Source organism: Polypterus senegalus, chromosome 17 (genome assembly GCF_016835505.1).
Source record: "Polypterus senegalus isolate Bchr_013 chromosome 17, ASM1683550v1, whole genome shotgun sequence".
Taxonomy (NCBI): domain Eukaryota; kingdom Metazoa; phylum Chordata; class Cladistia; order Polypteriformes; family Polypteridae; genus Polypterus; species Polypterus senegalus.
In genome coordinates, this window is record NC_053170.1 from 90,439,953 (window position 1) to 90,462,710 (window position 22,758).

At 43.4% G+C, this 22,758-nt stretch overlaps 1 protein-coding gene across 1 annotated transcript in view; it reads right to left on the reverse strand.

Moving 5' to 3' along the window:
- Positions 1 to 14,515: 14,515 nt before the first annotated feature.
- LOC120517289 (CD276 antigen-like) overlaps positions 14,516 to 22,758 on the reverse strand; it is a 29,938-nt gene continuing 21,695 nt past the window's right edge. Inside the window, exons 4-5 of the mRNA XM_039739495.1 lie at positions 22,128 to 22,400; positions 14,516 to 16,156 (exon numbers count right to left, since the gene is read on the reverse strand). Coding sequence (XP_039595429.1) covers positions 15,993 to 16,156; positions 22,128 to 22,400 — 437 coding nt within the window. The 3' untranslated portion in view covers positions 14,516 to 15,992. The remainder of the gene's footprint in view (positions 16,157 to 22,127; positions 22,401 to 22,758) is intronic.

Below are 22,758 nucleotides of genomic sequence, written 5' to 3' on the forward strand. Positions count from 1 at the left end.
ACAGCAGATGAAAATTACATTTGTAAAATAAGAACAAAACTACAAAACAAAAATATAATCCCTGCTATGGTTTAAGCAGGACTCTGTCAGTGGCTTGGGGATTTTTTCTTTTTATTTCTTCTTTTGGATGTATGGTATTATTCAGGGGTCCTCAATCACAGTCCTGGAGGGCCGCAGTGGCTGCAGGTTTTTGTTCTAACCCGGTTGCTTAATTAGAAAGCAATTCTTGCCAATAATTTAATTTCATGGCTTGCTTGTGCTTTAACTCTGCTATGTCAGCTCATTCCCATATCCTCGATTACGTGTGTGTGAATGAGAGGGCGGTCAGTGGAGTGGTGAGGATGGAGGGAGTAGAGTTGGCAAAGGTGGATGAGTCTAAGTACTTGAGATCAACAGTACAAAGTAATGGGGACTGTGGAAGAGATGTGAAGAAGAGAGTGCAGGCAGGGTGGAGAAGAGTGTCCAGAGTGATTTGTGACAGACGGGTATCAGCGAGAGTGAAAGGGAAGGTCTACAGGATGGTAGTGAGAGCAGCTATGTTATGTGGGCTGGAGACGGTGGCACAGGAGACACAGCTGGAGGTGGCAGAGTTAAAGATGATAAGATTTGCATTGGGTGTGATGAGGATGGACAGGATTAGAAATGAGGACATTAGAGGGTCAGCTCAGGTTGGACGGTTGGGAGACAAAGTCAGAGAGGTGAGATTGTGTTGGGTTGGACATGTGCAGAGGAGAGATGCTGGGTATATCAGGAGAAAGATGCTAAGGACAGAGCTGCCAGGGAAGAGGAAAAGAGGAAGGCATAAGAGAAGGTTTATGGATGTGGTGAGAGAGGACATGCAGGTGATGGGTGTGACAGAGCAAGATGGAGAGGACAGAAAGATATGGAAGAAGATGATCTGCTGTGGCAACCCTAATGGGAGCAGCTGAAAGAAGAAGAAGTGAATCATAAATACACACAGAGGTGTAAAGCTAAATGGAGAAATGCTGGTCTCTTTTGTCATTTGCATGTTATTGCTAATTAGGAGCAATTAAAAACCAAGAATACAAAATCTTAACGAGCAAGACAATTAAAGTGAAGCAGAAGTGTTACTTGAGCAATAAGTGTTTCCAGATAGATAGATAGATAGATAGATAGATAGATAGATAGATAGATAGATAGATAGATAGATAGATAGATAGATATTTTTTTATTAAAACAAATAGATATTTTTTTATTAAAGATAGATAGATAGATAGATAGATAGATAGATAGATAGATAGATAGATAGATAGATAGATAGATAGATAGATAGATACTTTATTAATCCCAAGGGGAAATTCCCATACTCCAGCAGCAGCATACTGATAAGGAACAATATTAAATTAAAGAGTGATAACAATGCAGGTATAACAGACAATAACTTTGTATAATGTTAACGTTTACCTCCCCGGGTGGAACTGAAGAGTCGCATAGTGTGGGGTCTCCTCAGTCTGTCAGTGGAGCAGGATGGTGACAGCAGTCTGTCGCTGAAGCTGCTCCTCTGTCTGGAGATGATCCTGTTCAGTGGATTCTCCATGATTGACAGGAGTCTGCTCAGCGCCCGTCGCTCTGCCACAGATGTCAAACTGTCCAGCTCCGTGCCAACAATAGAGCCTGCCTTCCTCACCAGTTTGTCCAGGTGTGAGGCGTCCCTCTTCTTTATGCTGCCTCCCCAGCACACCACCGCGTAGAAGATGGCGCTCACCACAACCATCTGATAGAACATCTGCAGCATCTTATTACAGATGTTTAAGGACGCCAGCCTTGTAAGGAAGTATAGTCGACTCTGTCCTCTCTTGCACAGAGCATCAATATTAGCAGTCCAGTCCAGTTTATCATCCAGCTGCACTCCCAGGTATTTATAGGTCTGCACCCTCTGCACACAATCACCTCTGATGATCACGGGGTCCATGAGGGGCCTGGACCTCCTAAAGTCCACCACCAGCTCCTTGGTTCTGCTGGTGTTCAGTTGTAGGTGGTTTGAGTCGCACCATTTAACAAAGTCCTGGATTAGTTTCCTATACTCCTCCTCCTGCCCAAACCTTCTTATTAAGCAGCTGAGTTGGGGCAAAAACCTGCAGCCACAGCAGCCCTCCAGGACCGTGATTGAGGACCCCTAGTATTATTGATCTTCTTGGGAATATTGTTTTATTTAATATTTTGCTAAGATTATGGTATATGTTGTAGTTCTTCCAATTATGTTCTTTGTACTCTTTATGTTGAGCCTACGGGGTCAGGACCACCTGATCTTACACCTCAGAAGTCGCCCACAGTGCTAATTAGGAGCAAGCGGCACATGAATTGGCTGCTTTGTTTCATTTTTGTGGTTCATCAGGTTTTTTTGGTTTCCTATCTCTACCTTTGTGAAATTTTTTAATTTGATTTTTAAAGCCATTACCTCTTGTTTTGACATGGTAGAGTTGTAGGGTGATCCTGTTGTCTCCTTTATACTCTTTATTATGTAGAGTACCCTTCATTCCTGTTATAGCCCTCATATGTTACCTTACCTTTTATAGCTATGGCCTCAGGCATCAAGACAGAGTAGCAGAACAGGCAGCAGAGAAAATGATGAATTTATTCATCATGTAGTGTAGATAATATGCCCAAATTATTAATGTTTTAATTAGTCTCTAATCCAGCATGGTCCAACATGGCCCTTGAGCCAGCATCCAGTCAGCAAAGGGCTGAACAAAACACGACTTGTGAAGAGAGACGTCCAGAAATATCTTTATAAAGGAGGATATTTAATCACCAAAGTAAAAAAAAAACAACCAGAAAATGATAAAAAAAAAGCAACTCTAAGGTGGACAAGTCCAATAAATTAATCTAAGAGAACCAGTAAACTGAGCAAAAAGTCAGGAAAAAGCAGTCAATCCAAGGAATACAAAACAGTAATCCCAGATGAGCTCTCCCAAATGAAGTGTGGAGACTTTCTGTTCCAGCCTTAATGTAAAGTCTGAGGGCCGTCACCTAATAATGAGGTCAGGGTGGCCCTGCCTCTTAGGAGGTCTACCTACAAAAAATGCAAGGCACAGAACAAAACCCACAGAAACGAAATAATCAGCAAATAATATAATGTTGATATTTAATACATACGACAAACAATACAAATGTATAGTGTCAGAGATGATTTTTACTGTTCAATACGATTTTATTGTTTGAAATAATACACTGATTATTACTGTATGTTCTTCTTACTAATAGCTTTTGTTCTTAGCATTAGAAAGCATTGATCTGTGACCCCATCGCCCAAGCGCTGCTACCCCTCATGCCAGATTAAGAATCGATAAGAAACCAAGGTAAGCCTCTGAGGGTCTGTTTATCAGTAACTTGCAGGGACATGAGGAATGCCCACTAATCACAGAGTGTTTAACAAGTGTAATCAATATTTGTGATTGAGTCATCTCCTTCATGACACTGGGGTGACTCCATTACCTGTGTCAATAGAGATATTCTCTACATCCTGAAATGGCTCCATGAATTCGACAATAGCAATATTTACATAAACAAAAGTAACAAAAGCATGAAAATGAACAAAAAAAGACATCAAAATGGGATCGAAACATAAGCTAGGAGGAGAAACCAAACATGACAGACAACACATCAATTGTAACACATTTGCACCCACTTTGGTTATCCAATGCCTGTTGTGGCTTCATCTTCCTGCTGTGTGTTAGCTAACAGGAATGACGTCTGATGGCGACTTCTGGTGCTGCAGTCCATCCACTTCGAGGTCTGATGTGATGTGTGCTGACAGATGCCCTGGTGCTCACTGCTATTATAAAGAGCTCTTGTTTGGTTAGCTTGCTAAGCCTCACCATTCTCCTCTGACTTCTTATATCTTTTTCCTCCATATTAATACTGTTGTTTATTGCACATTCTCTGTAAACTCTAGAGACTGAACTGTATGAGCAGCTGCTTTGGAGAGGCTGAGACCACCTCATCTGGCCCCAGTAATCACAGCAGATCGGTGTCTTAGACAAGCAACGACTAAATCCTCTGACAAAGAAATTGAGTAACTACCATGTGTTTGGAAGAACAGGCTACTTGTGTTCATGAGCAGCTGGGTCCAATAAAATGGTGTAAATGTATTTTTCGTTCTACTTTACTGTATATAAAGTGTATAAAGCAATTACTGTAGAGTCAAAGGGCATGATGATTTATTGAGTATTGGTTTTCATGTGCAGAGTCCTATAGGTCCTTACTAATTCTTCTTTATGAAAGAGAACATGAAACCTCCGAGTTAAGCACAAAAATAACCACAACATCTACATATGAGATAAGCTGACATCCATCTGTTTGCTGGTAAATGAATTGACAGACGTGGTGATTGAAATCTGTATTCTGTGTCTCACCGACAACTGTCTGTGCCTTAACATCAGCAAAACTAACAAACGGGTGAGTGGCTTTCGCAGCACCAAAGAGCCCCCCTGTGTCTGGTCACTATTCAGGGAGAGGGTGTACAGGTGGTACACTTGAGGACCCCATTAAGGAAAAGGTTCGGCTGGTCTTGTAACACATAGAAAGTACAGAAGAAAGGGGAAACTAAGGCAGAAGTGACATCCTGCAACAAATGACATCTTCTACAATTCAGTGTGGTGTGCTAGGCAGGAAACATCACATCAAGTGAGGCCCACCAACTTAACAAACTAATTAAAAAGGGCAGGCTCAGGTATGGGGTGTCTACTGGACCTGCTGGAGGTAACAGAGGTAGAGAGAATCTTATCCTGCCTACTATGCTAAAATGAAAATCAATCTATCTATCTATCTATCTATCTATCTATCTATCTATCTATCTATCTATCTATCTATCTATCTATCTATCTATCTATCTATCTATCTATCTATCTATCTATCTATCTATCTATCTATCTATCTATCTATCTATCTATCTATCTATCTATCTAATCCTGCCTACTATGCTAAAATGAATATCTATCTATCTATCTATCTATCTATCTATCTATCTATCTATCTATCTATGCTAAAATTAAACTCTATCTAGCTATCTGTCTGTCTGTCTGTCACTCTGTCTGCCCACCTGTGTGTGACCCGTTGCTGAAGCATGTCAGCCCATAGTTGAGTCAAGCCCTTATTTTCAGACCTGCAAGTAGAGGTCTTACTTCCATACATCAGCCCTTAGCTGCGATGGGTGCGATGGGTGACACAAGACTTGGTGTCAACTGCAAGGTGACTGCAGGTTTAGGATTAGAAAGAGTGGCATTGATAAAGCTTCATATTGCTGGACCAGAGAATGGGGGCTATCTAATGCACCCATCCCAACAGTTTGTCCTACTCTGCCCAGGCATTTGTTTTTTTTTTTTGTTCCTTTTTATTATTCTCAGATGTACTTGTAGAATTGCAGAAGTGATAAATGGACAAAGGTAACTTTTAGTCTGTAAAAAGGTTTCTTGCCAGCGAGAGGTTGCTGAAGTGAAACCTTCTGGAACTAAAAGGCCATAAGAAATGAAGTGGGTAATTTGGATGTCCTGGCGAAGCGATGTCTGGCACCCGTATCCTGACAGGATGGTGTCTGATGGTGTCTTTCGTAGGCATGGAGATGCCAATGGCACTTGGCCATTTAAAGAATATTTCCGGATAGTTGGCCTTTTAAAAGAAGATGACATCAGTGAGGTTCACAAAACACCCACTAATATTTGGGCTGTTATTTTAGAGAAGTCCTGAAAAGTTGTCTTCTGGGTGATATTTTTGCCCTCTGCATTGTTTACAGCTTTGGCACACATCCACTTTTGGCAAAGAAAGGTAAACAGATAAAGCAGATCCAGTATTTATGAGGAAATTTTGCTGATGTTACAATATGTTCATGAGGCAGCGTGCTTTTCTTTTAAGACTTTTGCAGGAGTGAATAAGTAGATAAGACTGGGGCATTCAATGCAGATTGATATTGTATTGGTGTGTCTGTGCGTGTGAGAGGAACTTTAGTGAATCAAACTAAAAATGGGAGTTCCAGACAAATGCAGCGTGCACCCGTCTCCATTATGGCATTCACAATGTTTTAAATTCAGGGTTATTTATTTGTATTCACATTTTACAAACTCCACCGCCTAACCCATCTTAATGTATTTTGATACACTGCATGGACAAACGTGTCATTGAGTTTAGGTGTTTCAACCGTACCTACAAGCACAAATCCCTGCACTCTCCATTGACGAACATTGGGTCGTACTGAAGAGCTCAGTCATGTTAAGCATGGCATTGTCATAGGATGCCACCTTTGTCACAATTCAGTGCTATCGTGTAGTGGTGAAGAGCAACATCAGCTCAGCCACAAACCACACAAACTCCTGGAGTGGAGCCACTGAGTGCTGAAGTGTGTAAAAATGGCTTGTCCTCTGAGGTATCCCTCGCGCCAGAGTATTAAACTGCCTCTGGAAGCAACATCAGCAGAAGAACTGTGCATCAGGAGCTTCATGAAAGACATTTCCATGGCTGAACCTAAGATCACTATGGGCAATGGCAAGCATCATCTTGAGTGGCGTAAAGCCCACTGCCATTGGACTCTGGAGCGATTCACTCTCACTTTCTAGCCGTCTAATAGACCACTCTGGGTTTGGCGTATGCCAGGAGAACAATACCTTCTGGCTGTCTTAGTACCTACTGTAAAGTATGGTGGAGGACGGCTGTGGCACAACTCAGAAAAAGAGCACACAACGTGCAGGAAATTCAGTCGACAAACAAATTAATTCTGAATGACTTGCTTGATTGCCGAAAAGGAAGCTGAAGTCACTTCTGTGGCTCCATGGCTTTCAATTTACTTCACTGCGATTTCTGCTCTTCAGCACTTTCCATGAGAGGTTTCCACCTGAGCGTCTGATCTGGGTGCAGTTATAGTCAGCACAAGCCACAACGAGAAACAATACCCAAAACGTTAGCCACATCCAGCCAAAGCTGACACACATGATATTCTTGCAAACTAAAGAACCTACAGATATAGGCAGTCCCTCCAAAATCAGGTTCATCGATTGCAAGCGTCTGGGAGAAAAACCGCAAAGTGCCTTCTGATATCAAAGTGCACAAAGCGAAATGACGCAGGTGATTGTATGAGTGGCAGGGGACAGAGTTTATCAGAAACAGAAGAATTTATTATGTGGAAGAATTGGCACGCCTTCCCGTAATCGGGTAATGGTGAATGTCAGTAATGATGATCAGGGCGTGAGGAGGGCTTTGGATCCCAGAACTTCTACTGGCTTTGTGGACTGGGAGCTGCTTCCATTTTCTTGTTAAATTTCAATAACGCACTCTCTAAAAATGGTGGCTCACCCATGCCTTGCTCATCTTGGATGGATAGCATCTAAACATCAGCACGATATGAATGAGTGTGACCTGCACTGGACTGGCACCCCATCCAGAGTGGGTTTCAGACTTCAGCCCATTCTACTGAACTGATTATAGTGCCCTGCAGGTTAGCATAAGTGAACAAATGAATGAATGGGATGAATATAACTTGACATTCTCCACGTTGGCACAGCGTTGGCACTCTCAAGTAAGCATCTGGCCATCACTCACTATATATATATATATATATATATATATATATATATATATACAGTGCATTGTCATGCTTGCACATGGTATGTAATACCATGCTGTGCCGAGATGGGGTGCTGCCACTAACAGTCTGTTCACTTTCTCCCTCCACAGTCTTGAGAAACCGCCCAGTGAGGGCAACTGACCTCTCCCCTTCTGCTCCCGGAACTTCAAAAGGACGGCCGCTTGGAAGGAGGCATCATTATCGCGGAGACAAACTAATGGAAGGAGCTCTAAGTCAGATGACCCGTCGGTAGAGCCAAAACATTTAGAAGCCACTCCACCATGTGGCCATGGCTTTTGTTGTTTCCCTCACACCATCGAGTGTTTTTTTTTTTTTTTTTGTTGGACCTTAGCAGTAAACAGGGAGTGCCATGTTGGTGCTCCGAAATGTTCCTACTTTCTTCACCCAGGCAATTATAATATCTATATCTATATCTCTCTATTATAATAAAAAAATCTTGGGTCGAGATGTTATCTTCTCGGAAGACACTTTGACGTCCCATGAGACAAGGCAGTGAGACAAAAAGACAGCCGCTGTACAAACCTTTAAATGATCAACGTGCAGTGCGACAAGCAGAAGACACAGCTCAGCAGCAGCAAGCCAGCAGCTGATCCATCCGCATCTCCTTAGCGTGCGTTCAGCACCCCCTTCACAAAGCGAGCAGCAGAGACACTAAGTGGCTAGCGTGAAGCACGCCCCGGAGCAGGGGAGTGGGGTGGACAAGCGAAGCGAGCAGGGGGTAATGCCCTGTGGGAATGCGGGGCACCGCTGCACTCCATTGGAGCGGCCATCTAGTGTTCTGGGGGAGGCAGTGTTCTGTCCATCACAATATATATATATATATATATATATATATATAAAATAGGCGACTGTGCCCCATACTCGCTTCGCTCGCCTACCCCACTACCCCCACCCCAGGGGCCGTGCTTCACGCTAGCCACTTCACGTCTCTGCATCTCGTGTTGTGAAGGGGGCAGGATGGGCTGAACGCACGCTAAGGACGGATCAGCTGCTGGCTTGCTGCTAGATGCTACCGAGCTGCGTGTTCTGCTTGTCGTGCTGCGCGTCGCTCATTTAAAGGTTTGTACAGCAGCTGTCCTTTTGTCTCACTGCCTTGTTTCGCGGGACATTAAAGTGTCTCCGAGAAATTGTTTGCAAGTAGAGTGTGACGTGCAAGAAGTCTTGTGGGACTTCATAGTGTCTCTCCGAGATGATCACGTCTCGACCCAAGATTTTTTTATATATATATATATATATATATATATATATATATATATATATATATATATATATATATATATATATATATATATATATATAGTCATATAAATGAGTCCAAGACATTATAAAGGTTTGGGGCAGCCACCCGTATATTGTTTTTTCCAGCTGCAAAAGGGTTTTCTTATCAAAGAAATGATGTGCATATCACAGAGTCCTAAACAGAACTGACTATAGTAGCCCAAGATGGAGGCTTTAAAGGTCTTGAGAGTAACTGATGTCATCAAAGGGGCCGGCTTTGGAAGTGACGTCACCAAAGGGGCCGGCTTCGGAAGTGACACTTCTAGGTCATTTGAAAGCTTCCCAAACTAGGGAAGAGTATTCCCCATGGCACCCTTTAGCAGTACCCGAGGCCCCTGACAGGCCTGCCCTATGAAGCTACAAGTCTCTGCGGGTGTCCAGGCTGGGGGCCAAACTAAAGGAGCTCTGCCCCCTCTTATACTGGGGGATGAATTGTTAAGAATCCCCCCAGCACATCCATTATTCTTTAATCCTGGCTGAGATGGGCGTCCTCTCACATTGTCCTTCCATTATGGCTTCCCAGCTGGGCAAGGATTCACCTTCTATCCCAGTTGGGAAGGCTGTCCATGAACAATATAGATACACACAATCTATCAGTCAAAAGGTTTGGCCACACTCAGAAATGTTTGTTTTTTTTTCATAGAAATTGATACCTTTTTTTATTTAAACCATTAAATTGATTTCAAAATACAGCCAAGACATTCTTAGTATTGCTAATGGTTATTGCTGCTTGATTTCACTGATTTTTTATTTATTACTCACATATAACTACAAAGCTCCATTGTCACCAGCCATTCCTTCTGTGTCCCTTAGCTTACCTTAATTCGCCCTGTTTGAATGTGAATTGGTTATTAGAGAAACCTTTATAAGTGCCCTAGCACCACTGAAACTTCATATTCTGCTCTCTTGGCTTGCAAGGTCCTGGCATTCCCAAAGTTCAGTTCTGAGCTCAAGAATGGGCAGAATGAAGCAGCTTTCTCAAGTAACATGCCAGTCTATTGGTTTGGTTTTTTTTGCAGAGTGAAAGTTACTCCATGTGACAGACTCGGTTGACAGACGAGATTAGACAGGAGTCCCCGTGGACTGTGTGATGTTTGCTGATGACATTGTGAACTTTAGCGATAGTAGGCAGCAGGTTGAGGAGACCCTGGAGAGGTGGAGATCTGCTTTAGAGAGGAGAGGAATGAAGGTCAGTAGGACCACCAGGACAGAATACGTGTGTGGATTAAAGGGAGGTGAGTGGAGTGGTGAGGATGCAGGGAGTAGAGTTGGCGAAGGTGGAGGAGTTTAAATACTTGGGATCAACAGTACCGAGTAATGGAGATTGTGGAAGAGAGGTGACAAAGAGAGTTCAGGCAGGGTGGAGAAGAGTGTCAAGAGTGATTTGCGACAGATGGGTATCAGCAAGAGTGAAAGGGAAGGTCTACAGGACGGTGGTGAGACCAGCTGTCTTATATGGGCTGGAGACGGTGGCACAGGAGACAGAGCTGGAGGTGGCAGAGTTAAAGATGCTAAGATTTGCATTGGGTGTGATGAGGATGGACAGGATTAGAAAGGAGGACATTAGAGGGTCAGCTCAGGTTGGACGGTTGGGAGACAAAGTCAGAGAGGCGAGATTGTGTTGGTTTGGACATGTGCAGAGGAGAGATGAGGGGTATACTGGGAGAAGGATGTTAAGGATAGAGCTGTCAGGCAAGAGGAGAAGAGGAAAGCCTAAGAGAAGGTTTATGGATGTGATGAGAGAGGACATGCAGGTGATGGGTGTGACAGAGCAAGATGGAGAGGACAGGAAGACATGGAAGGAGATGATCTGCTGTGGCGACCCCTAACTGGAGCAGCCGAAAGAAGAAGAAGAAGAAGAAGAGGAAGCACATGAGAGGGACTTTTTGTTGAAAATGTCAGGTTGGCGTTCATACTTTTTTTTTTTTTTAGGACGTTAACAGCGTTTTCTGGCAGGATGTGTGTCACTTGTCAGGTACTGGAATGTTTTTGCGCTTTTCTTTCTTTCAGCAAGCGCTGCACTTTACAAGTTTTCTTTGGCCTTTGATGATCTGCGTGTTTGTTTTGCTCTGAACACATAGAAGATAGGAAGTCAACCTAAATTGTGGTTTTTAAATTTATTACCATTTTTAGTCATAAGGATTACCATGAGATCTTTTCTGCAAAAGTCTTAACTTTGGCACATTTTTCTTTCACTTCGGCTCTCAGCATGTGTGGTGCTTTTTCTTGGGGGGGGATCCAAGAGTCCTCTAATCAGAAGTCACACATTGTAGAACAAATCAGCTTAAAGGATTTCATGGTGATGGGTACAGGACCACCCTGGGGACACATTAACTTGGGGCCCAATGGGAAGTCACCACTGAACCTAAACCCGCAAGTCTCTAGGAATGAATGAAGAAAGCCGGCAGGCCTGGCAGGACACTCGCACCTGACAGGAGGACGAGAACAACGGTCCTGAACAACAGTAGGCGTTTTTCATTTATCTGTAATCAAATCATTTTTATTATAAAAATATACAGTGAATAACAAACACATCTAAGATCATTAAAAAAACAATACACCCAACACGATGCCCACTCCAATCTGACAAATCATCAGAATGAAACAGTTTCGTATTTATTTTTGAGGTACAGTCACCAAGAGTCACCCACGATGCCCTGACAAAACACATTACGATTTGTTCGTATCTTACATTTGTTCTGTTTCGTTTCATTTCGATTTACATTTTTTTCCCCCTTTGTTACACACAGAATTCATAAAGATCAGCATTGTGAATTTCCTGAAATCCAAGTTTACGGATTTTCAAAACTAATCTCTGCAGGCTCACGTGTTTATCTTTTCTTTTTTTTTGTAATAATGTTTTCTCAGGCTCAAGATCCTCTGCTACACAAATGCTGACTGCACCGGGCAGATTCCTGGGTGTTGAATTGGCCATTAGCTTTGACTTTTGTTTCATTTCCCTGGTTTCCGTCGTCATGTTGGCAGCACAATGATCTAATTGCTATATTTGTTTTAAATTTTTCCTGGGCTTTCTCTAAAATAATTAATAATGTGTCTTTCCTATGGACTCATAACCCCAAGAAATGAATTTTTGATGTCTGTTGTACTGTGTTAGCCTTCATGAACGTAGTGAGAAGTCAAGCAGAATGACATCTTTTATTGGCTAACTGAACAGATTACAATATGCAAGCTTTCGAGGCAACTCAGGCCCCATTTTCAGGCGAGATAGCCTGAGTTGCCTCGAAAGCTTGCATATTGTAATCTTTCATGTGTGTTGTTCATTTTTAGTGTTATTCTTTGACACCATTTTGGGCCATCATCAGGGTAAACTGAAGGTTGCCGGTTCGAATCCCGTAAACGCCAGAAGAGACCCTATTCTGTTGGGCTTAAGCTGCTTCACCCGAGTGTGACGTTAATCTGCATCCAGCCCTACAAGAAGCTCCTCCAACTTACAGGGTTGGTGGCAGGATCCGTAAAAAAAAAAGTCACGCTGCTTAGTGTGGGTACTGAGGTGTCACTCGGGTCCCAATCCAGGGGGTTCGGCGTGTGGTGGGGTGCGGCAAGTAGCTATCAGTGCATGTTCCCAACCTCCTCGTGCGTTTGTGCTTTTGACCTTTATCCAAACTTCTGGCTTTTCATTTTTGAGTTTGCTTTTTTTCGTTTCTAATTTAGATTTTTGGCCAAAGATAGGACTGAGTTTTTGGTTATGAACTTCATTCAGCTTCTGAGTTCCCGTATCATCTCCCCATTCGAGAATTTCCTGCCTTTCTCTGCCGGTAGACTATAACACAATTGGTGTATGTGATGATGTTCTTTCTTTTAATTTATGTCACGTCACTTTGATACATGTCACTTTCCTGCAAAGACGAGTGTGCAGGTAGAAAAGAACTGAAAGTGTCTGACTGACCTTTAAGGATTTCGCAACCTGCACTTTGACATCCTTCTGCTGTGGAACATTCTGACCTGTCATTGTCTACACGTCTTAAACAACTATTATCATACACTGCTAATTTCTGTATTATCTATATCTTTTATTTATTATATTACATATTTATCGACTATATTTATGTATCTAGATTGCATAATACCATACATTGCATCAATGTTCATATTGCTTACTACACGTCAATATTGCTGCTACTTCTTTGTCTTATCTTTGCACAATGTCTTGTCTTGTTTGTGTTTGTAGGACTAGGGTGTTGTACCGTGTTAGCCATTATGAATGTAGAGAAGAGCCAAGCAAGGATTACATCTCGCCTGAAGAAGGGGCCCGAGTTGCCTCGAAAGCTTGCATATTCTAATCGTTTTAGTTAGCCAATAAAAGGTGTCATTTTGCTTGGCTCTTCTCTTGTTTGTGTTTTAATTTTAGTTTTAACTTAAATTTTTATTTTTTATTTGCACTTCATGTTGTTACACTGTGTGACCCTGAGCTTCGCAATTTCATCTATCTGCATACTTGACTTTGATGTTCTTGTTGCTCGCTCTTTGTTTGTTGATCCAATAACTGTTTGTGGATGACGGCTCCTCATTTAATGTATTTGGGTTTTTTTTTCTACACAACACTTGGCTGTGTTTTTCTCTATTAATGCATTTTTGAATTTTTGGTTAGTGTAATTATTTATGAAGATTAAATATTGCAACCGATTCTATGTTTTTCTTGTAAGGATTGCTATCTAAACGGTCGATATTTCATGACTATCATGCTGTCAGTGCTGATGTCCTTCCTATCTCCTCACTTTGTTGCGTTTGTTTCTGATAAGCTGTGTTCTGTCACTCCAGTGATCGTTTTCAGAGCACTCAGTGCTCCCCTGAAATGTTTACTCCGACTTCACTGTTATCTATAGAAGCAGAACTGTCGCATTTTTTAAATTATTAACAAAGTAGGGGGCTTCGTTCTGTGCTCGCATCGCTCCCCCGCCTGCACTACGCGCCAACCACTTCACGTCTCTGCCGCTTGCGTTGTGAAGAGGGGGGCTGAACGCCCTCAAGGAGACGCGGCCACTCCTCTGAGACCCCCCTTTGAACAGTGATACAATGGGAAACACAATATTTTTATTTTTTTACCTTCTCTTTACTCGATCAACTGCTGGCTTGCATTTCGCACATTTGTCATATCAGTCAGTCAGTATCCAACCCGTTACTGTATAGCCAAACTACAGGGTCACGTGGTCTGCTGGAGCCAATTCCAGCCAACACAGGGCGCAAGGCAGGAACAAATCACGGACAGGGCGCGGACGCGCGCACACACCAGGGACAATTTAGGATCTCCATGCACCTAACCTGCACGTCTTTGGACTGTGGGAGGAAACCCACGCAGACACAAGGAGAACATGCAAACTCCACGCAGGACCTGGGAAGCGAACCCGGGTCTCCTAACTACCCGCTACTATTGTTGGTCATATGTCCATGTATTCGATCTACCTTTTATTCAATATCGCATTGCATTTTGATTCCGTATTTGGAATTTTATCGTGGCAACGCAACTAATAACTGCCCGCGAGTGAATTTCGTTTCTTTCTCTCTACAAGAAGTGCGCCTGACATAACCGCGCAGGACTTTTCCAAGTCTCTTCGCATAAACTCTTGTCATCTCGCGGGACATAAAAGTGTCTCTGAGACAATCACCTCCCGTCTCCTTCCATGATTTTTTTTTATATATATAATAGAGAGATATAGAATCAATATATTCACATTTTCACTTTCCACTGACATTGATTGTAACAAAAGCCCATCCATCCATCCATTTTCCAACCCGCTGAATCCGAACACAGGGTCACGGGGTCTGCTGGAGCCAATCCCAGCCAACACAGGGCACAAGGCAGGAAACAAACCCAGGCAGGGTGCCAACCCACCGCAGTCTAACAAAAGTCTTCATCATTTAAGCTGATGGGATTTTTATACAACGCTTTCTGGGACGGACTGTGACTTCCTCTGGACAAAAGGGCGTGCAGAAAATGGAGGAGTGGATGGATGAGTTTAGCGATCGCAAATACGAGAGGACTGATGTAGGCGTTCAGAGCGGCGTTTAGGGGTGGCAAGTGGGCTCCGAGCCTAAGGTGGGGCCCGCTTTTGATGTCCGGGTGTCCCGTTCGAGTGGATTTGTCAAGTTATATTTATTCTCCATTATATTTGGATAAAGTCCGCGTGCTATCTTGCAAAAAAATTTTTATTGATTATTTTTACATCGTGTTATTTTTATTTAATTCGTGCGCAGTGCACCCAGACCGGTAACAGCGTTTGACGTAACCGGCCCACCGCGTGGGGTTGGTCAACCCTGAGGCCCCGCACACCCCTAAGGCTACTTCTGGTAGGAGTTGAGCATCCAGTGTGTTAAAATGGCTGCATAAATATAAATCACAGCACAATGCACAGGTAAAAACAGAGAGCTGCACTGATAGGGCGACCACTTCAAAGATCAAAACCCAACCCATGGCGGTGGTTAAGTAAGGTGGCAGTTAATGGAATTTCACCAGCGTGCAATATGTACGGCCAGGGCGCAGCTTTAAACTCCTTTTCTTGTAAAATCTTTGACGTGCTGGAGTAAAAACAAAGACACTGCCAGTTTCCGGTGATTCCCTTGAACCCAGGGTTATAACTGGGACCACATTTCGACCAGCAAAAGGTAGAGATCACCCAGCAGTAAAAACACCAACTAAAAAAATAAAAAACGAATGACAACTCATTAATGTCACCTGTTCCCCCATACCGCCACCTGCTGGCCACATTTTACTCCATTTTTTTCAATCATTCCGTTTACCTTTACCTTGTCATTCTGGCCTTTTGTTACGTGGCTCCTCCGGAAATGTTTCGCAGAGTCTCACAAGTTTCAAGCACTCAGTGAAGGAGTGATTGTAAAAAGTGCCACAGATTATTCAGAAGCTAGAAATTAAGCTAATAAAGCCGCGACTCTCTGCGATCCTTCTGCAGTAAACCGTATGGACACGATTCATTGTGAAAGGCACTATATAAAAAACATAATTGATTAGCTCATCGACTGAAGCTAGCTATATAATTGCAAAGTTCAATCTCGGTTATGTGAGGATGTTGTCGGAAATACAGGACTTTCACAAAGAAAGACAACAACTCTTGCTTGAAGAGCAAATACGGTGCTGTTCTTCCCATCAAGCTACGGACTTAATAAGCCTAAAATGTGGCCTTCTGTTCCATCGTACGAAGAGCACAGCTATGATTAAAGCCAGCAGGATGACACAAATGGAGACGATTATCCACGTGTGTTTGGAAGAACTTTTCTGTTCAGCTTCCACTTCCATCTGCTTTTCAACTTCTGCAAAAAAAAAAAAAACATACATAAAAATAATTTTACGATAGTATAACAGAGTTTATAAGTGATCTTCTTACGTTTAGTGCTGAAGTGACATCTCTGCCCCAAGATGAAGAGTTAACTGGAGCTTCCTGGGCTTCAGTGATGTCCCTTTAGTTCCACAGACTAAGCTGGCAGGTCAGCACTTGTGACACGAAAACAAAATGCCCGTCGCAATATACAGAACAATTATGGCTTTATATTAAAAAAAAAAAAACCCAATCAATAATAAAAATAACAAATATTATCACCACCCTGGCTGGGGTTTGTTTCCTGCCTTGCGCCCTGTGTTGGCTGGCATTGGCTCCAGCAGACCCCCGTGACCCTGTAGTTAGCATATAGCGAGTTGGATGATGGATGGATGGAGGGATGGATAATATTATCACAGTGTTCTCCCCTGTACTGTTGATACCACTGAGACCCCTCTAGGCCAGGCTGTCTCGGCTCAAATTCCGTAAAACCGTCCGTGTAGGGTGAATCAACATGTCGGTGTTTGCTTCGAAAGATGGACTTACATGGTCTGAATCTCCTGGGTGGTGTGGATTGAGAGGTGGGCTGCTTAAACTTGCTGCAGCATCTTAAAGATGACTGACACTTTGGCATTACATAATGACTTCAGCATGCAGCCCGTGGCATATTCTTTGATACTAAGTGGCATAAGCAAACACATTAGGAGATGATGAAGCCCACCTGCCTCTGACCAGACAAAGGGATGTATAAGGCCAGATATGGAGGAGCTCAGAAGTGTTCACCTATAGAGTTGGGTGTGCTGAATAGGGGATGCCAGAGAGAGAGAGAGAGACAGAGCGTAGAAAACGTACCGTATATATAATGTGCCGTGCAGCACCTATACGAAGTACCCACTCCTGTGAAAGCCAGTCAGTCAGTCATCGTCCAACCCGCTATATCCTAACACAGGGTCACGGGGGGTCTGCTGGAGCCAAACCCAGCCAGCACAGGGTGCAAGGCAGGAACAAAACCCGGGCAGGGTGCCAGCCCACCGCAGGACGCGTACACACACCCCACAGTCCAAAGACATGCAGGTGAGGTGCACTGGTGATCCTAAATTGTCCCTAGTGTGTGTGCTTGGTGTGTGGGTGTGTGTGCCCTGCAGTGGGCTGGCGCCCTGCCCGGAGCTTGTTTTACATTCTCTTGTACGTTCCTCTCGACAGCAATTGTTGGTTGTGCCAAAGTCTAAGATGAAGACAAGGGCTCATCGTGCCTTTGCAGTTCTAGCACCTAAGTTATGGAGTGCACTGCCAATTGAAATGAGGTCAGCTTCTTCAATTCAAGTGTTTAAATCTGGACTTAAAACACACTTGTTTTCAGTTGCTTTTAACTGTACGTCACTTCTGGCTCCGCCATGATGATGTCACATTCAGCCTGCCATAATAATGTCACTTCCAGTCCTCAATGATGACATCACTTCCGTCCTTCTGCATTTGATGTCATTTCCTGCCACCATTTTGTTATAAAACCCTCGATGTAATCAGTCCTCATGTGTCAAATGCTCTTATTTTGATCCATTTTTTGCCATTTCACTTCATTTTTGTCCAAGGACATTATACAGGGTCATTCCACAACTGTTTTTGAGACTTTTTGAGTCGTTATTTCTATCACACGGGCGGCACGGTGGCACAGTGGGCAGCGCTGCTGCCTCACATTAAGGAGACTCGGGTTCGCTTCGAGTTTGCATGATCTCCTCGTGTCTGCGTGGGTTTCCTCCCAAAGACATGCAGGTTAGGTGCATTGGCGATCCTAAATTGTCCTTGGTGTGTGTGTGTGCCCTGTGGTGGGTTGGCATCCTGCCCAGGGATTTGTTCCTGTCTTGGCTGGGATTGGCTCCAGCTGACCCTGTGACCCTGTAGTGATGGATGGATGTACAGTATATGAATAACTCTGGTATCAACTTTATTAATAATGTATACATTTTTTTCATATCCATTGTATTTCTGTAAATTGTTTATCTTCTAATCGGTTCTTTTAACTTATTTATTTTAGTATTTATGTAATTTTTGTACTTTATTTTCTTTACTGATTTTTTTTTTTATTTTATTATACAGCACATTGGTGTTTTAAAATTGTGCTTTATAAATAGATTTTGATTTGATTTTATAACTGCGGTGGGCTGGCGCCCTGCCCAAGGTTTGTTTCCTGCCTTGTGCCCTGTGTTAGCTGGGATTGGCTCCCGCAGACCCCCGTGACCCTGTCGTTAGGTTATAGCGGGTTGGATAATGGATGGATTGATTTTATAAAAAGCTACACTGTACTGTACTGTATATAGAAAAAAAAGCACAGATGGACTACAAAAGAAAAATTTGTATTAGATAAACGAGCAAAGGTCCCTGCTATAGGTGTACCTGATTATTAAGCAATCGGCAAGTAAAAGAGCAGTTTCAGGGCAGAAAGCGTCAGGAGTGAGTCAAGGGGCGGGGCCACAGTGTCCTTTTCTCTCATTGGCCCAAGAGTCCGATTCTCTCGTGAGAGCGTAATTGATGAGAGAAAAAGCAGCCAGAAGCAAAAGGCCTTGTAAATGTTTGGTAGGCTACTGTTTAATGTCACATACAGAAATTAAAGAACGACTCATGATAATTCTTGCTAATAATTCCACAAAAGATGTGTGATAAATATTTGTATGCTGGTCTTGTTGTTTCTTGTTATGTCATGATGTGACGGCGGCTGCAACACCTTAGTATATAAGCTCCATTTTCTATATAGTATTCGTTATTTCTTGCCGGCTTGCTATTGTTCCTATGAGGCGCTCCCCACGTTCAATAATTATTCGACATTAACACAATAACTGTTTTTCACCAGGAACACCATTTTGAATATTTCAACTCAAGCAGATTGCAACCAAACAAACCTGTTCGACATTTTTTGCGTCTGTGACCGATTTTGGGAGTGCCGTACAAGCCCCGCCGAGTTTAGTCGTAGTATTTGGTTACATATACACCTTTCCAAAAAAACAGTGTCAGAGCAATGCTGGGTATATTCCGATAGCCTGATGCTAACTGTGCGTTTCCAATAATGTTTCATTCATTTCCTGTATGTCTGTGGCGCATTGCCGGTCTCAGAAGCAGCTGGACGTCTATGGACAAAGACTGAGTCATTGCAGTCTATCAAAATGTGGGATTAAAAAGGAAGATTTTGCTCAAAAACCCAAACACTTGCAACACCAAGAAAGCTAAAAGGTATTAATATTTTTGTTACAAACAACTTTATACTTCAGGGTGAGAAGTCGAGCAAAATTGCACTTTTTATTGGCTACAATATGCAAGCTTTCGAGGCAACGTATAGGCAGGTTGTAACGCTGAAAATCTAATGCATAATAACGAATGGTGATATACGGTACTAAATGATCAGTTCTAGTGGCTTCTTGAATATTAGAGCCACAATAGGCACTTTGTAAATCCATCCATCCATTATCCAACCTGTTATATCCTAACTACAGGGTCACAAGGGTCTGCTGGAGCCAATCCCAGGACGCAAGGCAGGAAACAAACCGTGGGCAGGGTGCCAACCCACCGCAGGACACACACACACACCAAGCACAATTTAGGATTGCCAATCCACCTAACCTCCATGTCTTTGTACTGCAGACACAGGGAGAACATGCAAACTCCACGCAGGGAGGACCGGAAGTGAACCCGGGTCTCCTAACTGCGAGGCAGTAGTGCTACCCACTGCACCACCGTGCCACCACCGCCACTTTGTAAATGTAAAAAGCGTTTGGATTTGATATAATGGGAAAACTTGAGAATAGGATCCATTTGCATGTCAGTAGAAGGGGATTTTTATTTGCTCTTCAATTTTTAATTGTCTTTGTCTTGTTAACAGGCGTCATATTAGGAAAATAAAGCATAAGCACAGTTAGAGGGGTGCGTGTCTTTTCTAATTGTCTAACATAATTCCGCAATGTTGGACAAACACTTCTCACCAAGGTTTTGAATATCATACAGTATAACGGGCAGTCGGGATGCCTTTGTAAGGGAAACACCAGGGACGGAGCTTGCATGGGGCAATACCTCCCCCTGGACGATACTGGGCAGCCCCCCTGGCTTGCTATGGTGTCACAGGTTTGGAGATTAGAGGCTCAACTGAGCTGGAGCCCATCATAGATGTATATAGGTAGACGCAGCATTCACTGTGTTGCCCAGTCGACACGATACATCAGCGTGTCCGCCATATTGCGAGTGGCAAATATGCTATTTAAACTAACACAGGTAGACATGGAAACCGGGTTTTCTGATGAAAAAACGATAACGTTTAAAACAGTATCGTTTACATACAACAGATTTTGGCATCAAACCTCCCTTGTTTTTTAACGTGAGCGAGTGGTAGCTTTGATCATATGACGCTGGTACAGCATCTGTCACCAAACTAGCATGGCACACATCACAGGACAGCTTTCTCCAAATCCCGTCTAAGGGCTACCTGACCTCCCACTGCTTCCTGAGGCGGATTTCTTTGGGAAACCTTCAAAGTTTGAGAAATGTTAACAGCTAACAACAATCTACATAGTTAGTGACTGAATACATTTAGCCAAAACGTTGTTTGGAGGCTCACATGAGCACATAAATGCATAGCTTTGCTAGATTAGCCTGGCGTAGCTAAAGTTAAGATTATTAAACGGGATTTTCTAATGTCCAAATATCCATCCTACTATACCATAACTACAGGGTCACGGGGGTCTGCTGGAGCCAATCCCAGCCAACACAGGAAACAAACCCCAGGCAGGGCGCCAGTCCACCACAGGGCACGCACACACACACAATTTAGGACCGGCAATGCACCTAACCTGCATGTCTTTGGACTGTGGGAGGAAACCTACGTAGACATGGGGAGAACATGCAAACTCCACGCAGGGAGGAACCGGGAAGCGAACCCAGGTCTACTAACTGCGAGGCGGCAATGCTACCCACTGTGCCACCGTGCCACCCATGGCCAAGTACAACCAAAACAATTGTTCAGCCTTACCTATGAAATGTAATCCCCCGGGATCTGGTTTGGAGCGTACAGCGGTTTGTACAATCCCAAGCAGCACATTAATCATTACTTCACTCCACAGCAGTGCCACTCGCAATATGGCGGCGACGTTGCTGGTCATGCGGTGTCTAGTAATTCTATGTCTATGGGGCTCATGGCTACTGCCAGGGTGTGCATGGAGGATGGCTGAGCCCTCCTCTGCAGCCGGATTGGCAGCAAAAAGGAGATTGTGGAGCCGGGCGCTTTATGAAAGGGGCCACCTCACTCCATACGGGGAGCCAGAGACGGGAGGAAACAGTCAAAGCACGTCAGGGCGGAGAGGAGGGGGAAAGAGAGAGAAGAAGAAAAGAAAGACAAAGTGCCGCATTGTATACTGTGCTTGGTGCTGTACTGGGCTGGGCTCTTGTTCAGAAAGCGGACGCCACTTGGTTGTTTCACAGTAATTAAGATTAGGTATATAAGTAGGTTTCACATGTCTGCTATCATTTTAGCCCTAAAATACTGTAGTGACTTAACATCAGGGACCTATTTTATTGACCTTAAGGTTAGTGTTTGGGCGAGGGGAAGGCCGTCTCACTTTCTGAACAAGACCCCTGGGCTGGAGTGGTGGGAAACGAGGGGAAAACGTTTGCCACTCTTAATAAACGTGTGTTGTGCTGAACTGGTGCCTGGTGTCTGTTGTGTTCGGGTGTTTGGGGACCTGTGCGCCCCCTGCTGTTCACAACAGTTACATCCAAGTTTCCAGTGAAATTAAAAAAATATTGTAATAAGAATGGGCACTAATGTGTGCCCAGGATTAAAATGTAACACATCCTGACCTGTTAAGAGCCCCTTTACACCTTTAGGGCCACTGGCCACCAGAACTCTGTACATGTCACTGGCGTACAGGACCTATGTGACAATGCGTGACATTACTTTTATCCCATATTCAGTATGATTTGCAGCCTACCTGGAATTTTTAAAGTGTCTCTTCCTTCTTCTTCTCCCTTGCTGTTGAGCACAATGCAGGTGTAAGAGTGGTAACCAGTCCTGGGTGAAATACTCAGTTCACTGTGTAACTGGATCAGCCCACCGTCGGTCACTTCCCATGTGTTCTTCGCTTGGCTTGTCAGGTCAGCCCCACTCTCGTCCATCCAGCGCAGTTCTCCCTGTGGATATCCGCCTCCAGTGCTACAATTCACGGCAGTAGCTGATTTTTTCATTTCAGGCGGGGAATATCCAGCTAAATTAATGGTTGGAAAAAGAAATGGCTTGTTACAATATGGAGTCTTATGAGGAAGACAACTGTCACAAAAAGACAAGTTACTTTTAAAATATTGTTGTGGTGTCAAATTTGGCATACAAGTAGATAAATATTCTGTTTGTCTCTATTTGTAACTTAGGCAAAGCAATGTCATATTAGCATTTCATTAGTGAGAAGCATTCATGTTTACTCCCAACCCCTAGATCAGCGGTGCCCAATGCATCGATCGCGATCGACCGGTAGATCGCAAAAGGTAGTGCAGGGAGATTGCGTTGCATTCAAAAAAAACATTTTTAAAACGTTAGTCTATCATATATCCTCCCTATGGCATTTGCCA